General features: G+C 35.3%; 1 protein-coding gene across 1 annotated transcript; it reads right to left on the bottom strand.

The window, feature by feature from the left end:
- Positions 1–3,982: 3,982 nt before the first annotated feature.
- Positions 3,983–11,463, bottom strand: IKBIP (IKBKB interacting protein). Its single transcript, XM_010182595.1, has 3 exons — positions 11,282–11,463; positions 9,562–9,679; positions 3,983–4,967 (listed from the first exon to the last, which is right to left on the bottom strand). Exons 1-3 carry the CDS (start codon positions 11,461–11,463, stop codon positions 4,212–4,214), a joined length of 1,056 nt encoding a protein of 351 aa, XP_010180897.1. The 3' UTR covers positions 3,983–4,211.
- Positions 11,464–11,802: the final 339 nt, after the last annotated feature.

Below are 11,802 nucleotides of genomic sequence, written 5' to 3' on the forward strand. Positions count from 1 at the left end.
ACTTGGCTGATGCAATGAGGTGGTCTGATTATCAAGTAATCCAGTGATAAGCTAAATTTCTCAAGAATTTGTCCTATGTGCAGAGCAAAATCAGGCCATTTTTCTCTAGAACTGGATCATTTTTGTGCAGCTGTTTTCCATATGTGCAGTAATAAGAGAATCTTAAATCCATTTTTTCATTGCTCAAGAGTACACCTGAAACTATCTTTTTAAAGATGCTCGGATAATTTTATCAAGGTAAATCTGAGATAAGACTGCAAGGGGCAGCTAGCTCTTTTTTTCTGTAACTGGGAAAGGGAAAATACACTTAGTGCTGCTTCCAGTGTTGTGTTTCAGTGGAAAACCTGAGAGGGGAGCTTGCAGCTACTGACTTCATTGACATTCAGCCATAGGCTTGTTCAGGTGCTTGAGATGAAAGGGTTTCATGTATAAAATGCTATTGCTTAAAGGGTCACCCACTGACATTTTAAATAAACTTCAGAGGGAAAACCAGTATTAAAATGTATTTCAGAGGTCAACTTTGTCATTGATAACTGTGCTTTATAGCATAATGTATGGTATCCTTTCCAAAAGACAAGAAGATGGGGCAGGGGAGCCATGGTGCTTTTGAGGGACTTGTGGTTTCATCGTAAGGAAAGTCCTGTATCAAAAAAGAGCACTCTGTTTTGAACCAAGTATAACTTAGTTAAATCCAGACCAGTCACTAAAGCCAAAAGTGCTGTGTAAAAGATTGTTTATGCTGCTTGTGTATATTGCTTTGTGAAGGAGAAACATCCTTTCTAGCTATTTTTGGAGCTGAGGTCAGCTTTCTGATTTAAAGTGTACTGTCTATACAAAATTGGAATACAACTACATTCACGCCCTGTGTTTATAAAAGATTGTACTACAGAACAAATATGCTGATGCTTGCTGAAATGCTTATTGCATATCCTTTTAAAGTGGGCTGTAATAATACAATAGTTGTAATTCATTTACATGTCTACATAGAAATTATGTAGTTCACAGTGAAAACAATAAACATTCTGCTTTTTTATAGCAAATGGGACTACCTTGGATAGCTGAGCTTAGTAGCTGCACGGCCTTGTTACAGGATATGATTTTTGTAACTCGAGTGATGTGGGACAAGGATGTCACTAGTAGGAACTTCTTGGCTAAGCTGATATTCCAGTGCCTAAAAGCAGATTTTAAAGTGTTTGGGTTACTTCGCTTGTGTCATTTTTCAGCACTGATCACTTAATGCTATTGCTGTTTGGATTTTTTTTTATCTTGTGGGTTGGTGCCTAGGATATAATTGGCCAGTTCTGTTCCTGCATACTAAGTTAAAAGCAAAGACGTCTTGAGTACCACTACAGGTTGGGTGCCTGCGATTATATGTTTTAAATAGCATAACTGTAATTTTACCCGAATCTCTCAAGTCACTTAATAAAATTGCCAGGAGTATCATTGAGTGGCCTTAGAAATGAACCAAGGGGTTGTAGCTGTACTGAGCTGATGCTCTCCGCTCCACTGATGGTACCAAACCTAGGAGGTAAGGTTAGTGGTCTGCTTTAAGTTTATGAAAAATATCTCACTCTCTGCCTCATCTTTTCCACTGTAGAAGGACCTTTGCCTCTGTTCTTAGACCACTCTAAGTACAAAGCTATGCTACAACTAATTTTTTTAGTACAGTGGAGGTGTGTGATTATGCAAAGGTTTGTAATACCAGTGCAGACGATAGGAGAATTACTGATCACTCGCCTTACTTCTGAGGGCAATACAGGGAAGGGAGTGTGTATATTTTAGATCTGGATTTTTTTTTTTTTTCAGGTAAACTTTACCTCTGTGACTTCAGCATTTTTTCTCTTGCTTGTAGCAACAAAATTACTGACAGGATCATAACGTTTTGGACCTGCATGTCCTGGGAAGGAAGGGTGGGTGGTGTGCATACATCTATAAATCAAGTGAAATTAATGGCTCTGTAACATTTTTTGCATACTTAACTTTCCAAGGAGACCATGAAGAGGATGGTATGCTCAGCTTTTCACTGGTAGATGTGTTCTAAGATTTGGAGGTTAGTCATTTGGGGGTGGAAAGAGAAATCAACAGTTTATCCCGGTTTATTTTCTGGTTGCTATTCTAAAGAGAGAGTGTGCCCTGTTCATCCAGAAAGGCCTCTTCGCTGTGTCAAGACTCCTGATTAACTGTGCAGCTGGAGTGTATTTTTCACTTCACTTGTGTAGACAGTGCTCTGCTGGCTCTCCGTTTCTACTTCTCCAGATTTTCACTGGCTACTGACCACAAATGATTCATTCATAAGTTGAAAACTAAATAAATAACTTACTACAGCTCATGATGCAATTAATCCACTGGTAACTGCATTGTGTGGGCCATAGTGAAGGATGTGTAGGATAGGTTTCTCACACAGCTGCATCAATTTTCTTTTGGTAGCCACACCTGTTGTGCCAAGTCCTCTCCTTGATGGGACTGGACTAGCATGAGCTTGCGCACACACAAAAAAATCCAGGACTGGTGGATTCAGTGAATACCAGGCTTTAACATACAAATTAGATATATTTATTATGTGAGCCCAAACTCTTGCAGTGTATGTATGTTACATGTGTATGTATATTTTAATATATGACAGCATAGCTGATTATTCGGTTGTTCTTTAATTTTTCTGTTTCCTTCAAATGCCATTTGGTTATTTTCAGGGGCTTGTTAAAAAATTGTGTTTAAGAGCAAAGGGACAGTGTTTGATAAATTATATCCAAGAATGCTTTATACAAAAGCTTGGCTTTTGACAGGTTTATCCTTGCTGTCTGTCAGGGGCATTGGAAAGAGGTAAAAGAAAATGGGAGGTAGGAATGGACCCATACGAAAAGAGAACTTGATGAAACAAAGCATTTAATGTTGAGGACAATGAAGCAAGCAAGGTACAAACACCAGCAACATGAAGCAGGCCAAAAGATAGGGAATGCTGAATGAGGATGAGAATAGTGTGGGAGAGGAACAGTTGTATCTTCCATACAATCGAGGGTCAAGTAGCTGCAAGACGTTCAGGTATGACCCACTAAACAATTGAGATGTTACAAAGGCCTTACTGGATGTTTATACTTGGTATAATTTGATTTATAGGGATTTTCTTAATTGCTGTATCTCTCCTAATTGTTTTTATAGTAATTTTTATTCCTATTTCATGCACTTTTCCCTCTTTCCTCTGCTAAACCCATTCCCTTTATCTTGTTACTAGAGTCTACTGCCTACTGCATTTTCAAATGTCTCCTATCTCTTAAATCTTGCTTTTCACCACAGAAATACTGCCAGTGGCTCACATTAGTCTAACCTTTTGGTACTTAAGTAGCTTCTCTCTGCTAATTCTGCTGCTTGCTATAGTATTTTACTGGCTAAGAAACAATGAATAAACACACTTAGGATTCCCGACTAGATGCCATGACACTGGAAGAAAGTCATCACTAGGGTTAGCAGCTTTTTCAAAGCACTGTTCCCATATAGAGTTCTGTGTTTTCAAGGCAAAACAGTGAATAATTATAATTTACAATTACAAAGCCTCACAGACAACCTTACACAAATTATTCCATCTGAAGGTGTGACAAACTTTTTGCAAGGCATCAGCAATATTTCTGCCCATCACTTTCTTCACTGCATTTCCCTCTTTAAATATTATTTTTAAAACAAACAAACCACAAAACAAACAAAAACAAAGGGAAGTGCTATACTTAGTAAAATTACAGAGTGAATATATTGAGATAAATATTAAGTTGCTAATGCAGTTTGACTGACTCTTGTTTAACTCTATCTGGAAATCACGATTTTATTCCTTCATTTGAAGCAGGAAAAGAAAGGCTGAAGATCTGTCAGTCTTGGGTCCTGGTTTCTTTATGAAAGCAAACTCTAAAGGTAAGAACAACACTTTAAGCCTTAGCATCATTTTATTGTACAAAACAAGCAATTTATTAAATACAGCATGTGTCATCCTTCGGAAAGACAAATACATGCAGAGAGCCATGGTTTTTGCTCACATTGCAGCTTGTCCCTTGAAATCGGTATGACTTTTCTGTCCTTTACAAAGGAAGAGAACGAATCTCAAGTTTTGGTGTGCTCCTAAATGAAGCCTTTAAATATTGTTATCTTTCTTCTTAGTGCTACACATGATGGAGTTAACACCCCTCAAACGCTACTATTCTTTAGGCAGTGACATTTCATCACAGTGATCAGTTCATGTCTGAAATCTTGGTTATTTCATCTTTCATACCTTTGATCTCAGCTTGAACTCTTGTAAGATTGGCCAGTTTCTCATTCAGTAAAGCAATTTCCTTCTCCCGTTGTAGTACATCCTCCACTAATCTTCCTATTCTCAGTGTTAGATCATTTATTAACTGCTCCAAGATGGCAAAATCCTTTTTAATTTTGTACATCTTAGGTTTTAAATCATTTGCAAATGTAACTGTCTTCAGAACTTTTGCTCTGTCACCTTCGAGATTCAGAAGTCTGTCTGAATGCTTGTTAAAGTCACTCCTTAACTCAAATAATGCTGTCCTAATTTGCTCAATTTTTCTTGCGTTACTGGATGCCAAGCTCTGTAGTTCTGTACTTCGGTCGATGCTACTGGTAAGCAGGTCACCTATATTTTTTACTGTCTTCTTTTCACCTTTTTCTACTTTATCTTCTAGTGTTTGCAAAGAATCTGTCAGTGCAGTCATATCTGAGACTAGGCCTGAAATGCGCCTTATGTCAGTTTTTACTGTCACAATCGTCAAAGTTATGTTTTTTGCTACAGAAGCTGCATTCTGCTCAACGCTTGAAACTGCATGAAAAAGAGTTGTTAAATTCTTCTGCAGTTCTTCTTGCTTTTTAATTCTGCTGCTGGACCATGTTTTCATTGTATTAATATCTTCCTGCAGGTGTTTAATGTGAGAAATTATTTGAAGATCGTCCAGCTGTGCCATTAAGTTCCAAGTCTTTTCACACTGGAGGGATACAAATAAAAAATATTTGACAGGATTTTTAGCTTAACAACTCACATAAAAATTAAAGCTATACTCTAATGCAAGACTTTATTGTTCTGATATTGAAATTCAGTGCCAACCCTGTCTTTAGGAAATAAACTTCTGTTGCAACACAACCAAAAGTTATAATTTTTTTTTCCTTTCAGTGTACATAAATTCAAATGTTACTACTTTTTCTATTATAACAAAAATTACAGGAAGGTGCTATATGACTTTCCAGCATGACCTCAAAGTAATCAAATGCAATCTTCTTCTGATTTACTGATATTTTTGTCTTAAGCCTATAACCTGCATGATCCAGACAGATCTAGAAAGGTATTCAGAAACATTTTAGAAAGATGCCTACCTTAAAATTGTCTTCTCCAAAAATCATGGACCATAATTAACTAAGGTGTTTTTATTTTGGTAATCATAATATGTATTTTGAACATAGCATTCACAGACAAAAAACCCAAAGGAATTAGGGTTGGTTGCCTTTTATTTAAATAGCCACCAAAATACTTCACAGAAAGATCCTTACTTAAAGAGCCTGCCTCCATAAAAGCTGTGTTAATGAGGGAACACTCATGATGCTGCTGGGTTTCTGACTGCATTTGCTAGTTCACTTTTTCCTGGGGTTTTTTTTGGGCTTTTGTGTTTTGTTTTTTTAACAATTGGTTCTTGGTTTTCAAATTTGAGAGGAAGAAAGGAAAATACTGAGTGATACTATCCTGTTAAATTAACAATAAATCAATTCAGAACTTGGAGAGAAAAAAAATCCAACAAACCACTAAATGGGCAAACTGAAGCAAATTCTAAGAGGCTATAATTAGTTTAATTCTAATCAATTCCTTGACGCTAGTGGTAAAAATGTCACCGAATAAACAAACGTGGTTATCTTTTTTGATGGTGTTGGTCATTCCTCACTAGCACTGGACTCTTTGCTTAAAAACAAAATACCAAAATTTAGATTGTGGAGAGCTGTGCTGGTTTCCTAGTTAATGCTCTCTAAGAATGAGGATTTCTTGTTCTATCTTGTGTAAGATAGAACACATCTATCTGTGTATTCAGATCTGAGGTTGATGAAAGACATTAAATTGGGGAACATACCACTGTTAATTTAGCCACTGTTCCCCAAAAATATATGAATTGGAAACATACTAGAACACACTTGTGAAAAATATTTTAAAAACATTTCCATATAGAATAGCATTTCTTAATGGAACATTGAACAGTAAAGTACATATTCCATATCCTTTCTGGAGAAGAGCAATGTATTTTGAATTAGATTATGCACCAGGACAGGGCAATCCACTACAACATTTTTATTGAATATGACTGTAAACAGATACAAATCTATATATACATTATAAATATATGAAACTGAAAGACCTTATAACATAGATAAATGCTGGTTTAAAAGTCTCTTGAATGGGCAGCATTAACTGTTTAGTGAAGATTTCAGTAGAGTTCTAGATAAACCAATGTACAAAATCAGAGTAATTTAACTTAAGCCTGATTAAGTCATAAATGTTGTAGGTTCATACTGTTTAGTAAGCCATCTTTCCTGAGTTCAGAAATCGAGAATTGGAACTTATCAAGACATAAGGCTGTAGACACAAATTTATCATGGTCCCAAGATTCCAATTTCAATGAGCAGCTACCACAACTGTTGGGTAGTATTACATCTTGTGCATTAGATCTATGGATAAATTAGATATTCCCTGCCCCCAGCACATAACTCCATGGCTTTCATTAATTGCTTTTGCATCTCTTGGTTCATCAAACTTTGGGAAATAAAGGGGGTTTTTTGCCCTGTGAAATGCAGAACAATAACAGACATGTCATGTAGTGCTTAACAAAGACCACTTTACAGAAGAAAAGGTTAAAACTTGTTTTTAACAGCACCATATCAAGCAAAAAAAAAAAAAAATCCACCCCCCCCCAAACTAATACAATGCCTGATGACACCAAACTTGCACAATAAATGATGGAAGAATCTAACAGGAATATCTGTTAATAAGAACTTCAGTCTGTATGTAGTCCAGTGACTTCAACGGCAGATCAAAACTATGGCAGTGATTTCAGAAAGTTTGAAAAGGCTGGAAAATGAGGTCTAAGGTGGCTATTTGCATGGAGTCAAAGAAATAAAAGAGAACACCAGCTGCTATGAAATGCCCTGCACATAAATAGCAGTACAAGAGAAGGTTCTCAGTAAGGGGTACTTTACTAGTGCTTTCTGTTGTATAGAAGTTTCAGCTGTTAAAAATCTTAGTGCTTTCCCGCACATAATAAAATATGCAGATCTTTGTAACAACTCTGACATTGAGAAGTCTTTACCATAAGCACAAAAACATTATGGCATATAATACATTAAAAGCAAGATACATGCATATCTGCCTGGATATAGGAATTTAACTGTTCATTGTAATGAGTCCATAGAATATAATACAAAAAATAAACATGTAAAATACAACATAGCGAGAACTAAATATAAATTTGAATCTGTCATATCCACCTTTGATTTTTTTCCATAAATCTAAATACTTTGCTTCAAATTCCATTTTATTAAAATGGAATAGCTTTTAAAAAATAGTTTTTAATAAATAAGATGAAAATAATCATTAATTTATTTGAGAAAATACTCATCACCTCCCCCAACACAGTATTTCTTGTTCTCTGTCCTCTTCATAAGTTTGCCTTTCAGTCTGATCCGATGCCTATTTAAATTGATGACAATAGTTCAGCTACCCTTCACTTAATGTTGAAGTCACATTATTTATAACAAATTAATGTGCTCTTTCATCAATGAAAACTTTAAATCTAAATTCACTTATGTCCATTCTGGTCATTTTCTAAGTTATAGCTTTCCACAGTTATTTCTTTTACTTCTGAAGATACTTTTATGTCGTGCTCAACTCCTTCTAAAATAATGATTTCATTTTGCTCTTTCAATACCCTGTCATTGTACTGTACGCCTTCAAGAACTTTTTGCATCGCCATTTCATCAGACACAATTTTCAACATAGCATTTTCCACAGTATGTAGCTGTGTTGTCAAGTCCTTTATCTTCTTCTCCATACCTAGCAATTCACTTGATAATCTAAGAATAGAGTGAATAGCTTTTTCAATTGTTGGCAAATGTGTCTTGCACTCCTCAATTCTAGGTTCATAGTTCGCAAGTTTCTGATTCAGGTCTGTGTTCTTGGCTACCAGACCATTCTGTTCTTCTTCCAGCTTCTCAACTGCCTTTGCATGTAAGTCCAACTTGTGTCCAACTCTAGAGAATTCATCGTCTTCTTGCCTTTTTAGTGTTTTAATATTTCTGGCTGTACTGTCTTCCAGATCTTTTACTCTTTCTGAAAGGGATTTAATTTTTTGGTCGACTTCATTAATTTGGGAAGTAACTTCTGTATGTATGAACTTCGCTTCAGATTTTAAACCACTAGTGTTTGTGTTAATTTCATCCAAGTTTCTTCTCCACGAATTTGTAACATTTTGGAACTTCTCATTAACGCTCTGCATCTTTAAAGAGAGAACCTGTTCATTGTCCTGAATATCATTTATGATGTTATGAAGAGAAGATATTTCCTGCTCAAACTCAGTCATCACAGAGATGGGTGAGGCAACTTCTTGTAGGATACTTTCAGAAGATGCAAGCTGCATTTATAACACAAAACAATGTCCATCGCTACTTAACAAAAGTAAAAACAGAAAACCATTTGCATTTATTCAACAGAGTTTGTCCCTCAGAAGCCACCTTACTTGTTACAAAGCTCCTGTACAGATTTCATCTTTAAAATATTGTTGATTAACCTAGCATGAGAAAGTCACAGAAAAGGGTATGTTTGTTGTTGAATTTCTGTAGAATACATGCCATTTTCCTTGTTGTCAATCCCTTATTTTCCAATGGTTTTGGTGTTTTGTTTTGTTTGGTTTTTTTTCTAAAATATATCACACTACATCCCATGCAACATTTTGCAATCTGAAATGCACTATATAAACATCCAAATTACATCATGTCTCAGTGACATCATTAAGAGATCAGTGCTACAACATCATCACTGGCATAAGCCATGCTGTACTCCCATCATTATCTGTAAGATATAGGGGATAACTCATCAGCCAACCCAAGTTTTCCACTTGATAATGTCACACATAGGTAAGTCAATAAAAAAACAATTAAAAACATATTACTCTCTCTTCATTATGTCTTTCATGTTATTAGAACAGGTCTACTACATAAAATTGACTGTAAATTTTCTTCAAATCACTGTATATTAGAATTATGTACAGAATGGTACTGGTAGAATGAAGTATGTGCCTAAATATAAGTTTTCACAAAATAGCTTAGTGTCTAAAAAACTGAGATACAACCACTATATTCGCATACTTGAACAATGGTATGGACTGACACATTTAGTCACGTGAAATATTCTCCAAAGGCCTATTCACAGGCAAGTAGAACACAATATGAAAAAATATTTTAAAATATGGTCAAATTAAAATGACAACAAAGTAAAACAACTGCAAATGTTCACCAGAGATTATCCATTTAAGATGCTAATATGATTACCTTTTCAGAAATTAAGTTAACTTTATTTTTCACATCCAGGAATTTTTCAGCTTCTTGCTGTAAGAAAATGTACTTTTTTTCCATATCAGCAAATTGATTGGACTGCTGAAATAGGAACCTGCAAATTGAAAAGAAATAATTAGTAAACATGATTAGCATACATTAAATGTTCCAGGAGCTGATTCACAGCAATCTATTAGTGCAGGGATTTGTGCTCACAGAATTTGCTATATCAATTAATGAGATTAAAAAAGATAGGAATAAGTTGATCTGCCCTCATACTGGAATTACCTTCCAATTGAAGTGGGAAAACAAGGAAACATCCATAGGTGTGCTTTGTTTTTGCATTGTATGTCATTCAAACAGGAAAAATGTCCAGTAAAACTGCTGACATGCTCGTAATGCATTCCCTCACAATATATTTCATAAAGTAGTATTTAACTGGTAGAAATAAAACACTAAGAAATTATTTGGACTTCCTTGCAAAGCATCACAAAATCATGCATAGAAACCTTTGGATTTAGAAAGGCTGGTTAACTCTAATGCTATTTAATTGTAACCATCCAAGAATATACAATGCTCTGTGGCAAAGCTGGTATAGGTACTGTTATGATGATGCTAGCTTTGAACAGGCAGTAGATGTCTCAATCCTGTACTTTATATACACTCCAGATTAATTTACTGTGAACTTGGGAACTTTCTGAACTGTCAACCCTTTGTCCAGTTAAAAAGGAAATAAGACAGCCAAGCAAAAAAACCATGAATTTTACTGGATGTTTATTAATCCCAAAACAAGGTTTATTGTAGACCACACAGTGGTCCTCTCAGTAGTAAGAGCAATTTTATCTAGAAGAATACAGTTTATTTAAAATACTTATGCTTTCATAAATTGCTATTTATTAGCATATTGAATAGCAATTAGAAGTTTCAAAAGACTACAACATACTATACAGATTAAGGTAGGTAAATAAAAGTGAAATGCTAGCTATAGATAGATAAATGCAAACCAGAAAGATACACATAAAACAGTAAGCAGATGCAACACTAATCATTTTGTTCTACTATGTCATTCTGTTTCTCAAATCTTTAGATAATAAAATCTGGGTGATGTTAAAATAAGAACAAGTTTTACCTTAATTTTCAGACTGACATCTAGGGTGTAACAATCTGAACTAATTTCTTGCACTGGAGTTCTGAGAATTTCATCAGACATTACTGCATGAAGCTCAGTTTCTGATGCAACTAGGGTACTGATGCTGCTAAGATATCCTAAAACATCTTTTACAAAGATTTTTCACCTTGAAGAATCCACCTGGTAAACAGTTGACCACACTGCTGAGCAAATTATTTACAGAAAACTCCACTTCTACTATTGAATTATTTATTACTTGCCAAATGAGCCTCGTTGTACTTATTGTCAGATTAAGTTGCTTTTCACAGTTAGATGTACTCTCCAAAGCAGGTAGTTACAATTCATGAGTAAGGCACCTTTTAAACTTTCAACATAATATAACAGATTAAGCTTCTGTAATCCCTCACTGTATACCAATGTTTCCACACTTGTGAATACTCCTTTTCTTGATCCTTCTAGGTTTAACAAGTTTCTAGAGTCACTTAACCCAAATACTGTATTTAAATGTAATTAATCATATTGCCCATGACTGAATACGGTATAGAATACTAAAGAAAATATTAAAATTCACTTTAGAGGGTTACCTACCAGGTCAGCACCAGGCAAACGGCAAGGGAAATTACGCTCAAGCTTGCCCATGAGAAACTTGGATTATTGCTGGTCCTAGGACTTGCCAGCATCCCACAATTACTGTGCATCTCAGGCTTTTGTGAGCTTTCACTGGTCTTGGATGAAGTAACACCTTTTTTCCTCTGCTTAACTTCAGACATTGTGTGTTTTTAAAAAGCAGAAGCAAAAGAGAGAGCTAAGAAAAAAACACAAAACCAAAAAGGACATTACTTCCAAGCATCCCCAAATACAACCTTTTGCTCTTTAGTTACACAGACACACTCCCAGATGTTACCTTCAGTTTAACATGTTTTCTAATTACGTGAACTTTTGTGAAGTAGAATAATGCTTTCATAAGACTTTGTGAAAATGTGTTTTCTATACTATAGAACACTGCTTTCATATTTTCTCAGACTGCACTGACTTTTCAAACTCTAGCTAATTTTACCTTCCCAGAAATATTTCACCTGTTGTAGAATAAGCCATTTTGAAGACATATA

The sequence above is a fragment of the Mesitornis unicolor genome, unplaced genomic scaffold (assembly GCF_000695765.1).
Source record: "Mesitornis unicolor isolate BGI_N332 unplaced genomic scaffold, ASM69576v1 scaffold44514, whole genome shotgun sequence".
Taxonomy (NCBI): domain Eukaryota; kingdom Metazoa; phylum Chordata; class Aves; order Mesitornithiformes; family Mesitornithidae; genus Mesitornis; species Mesitornis unicolor.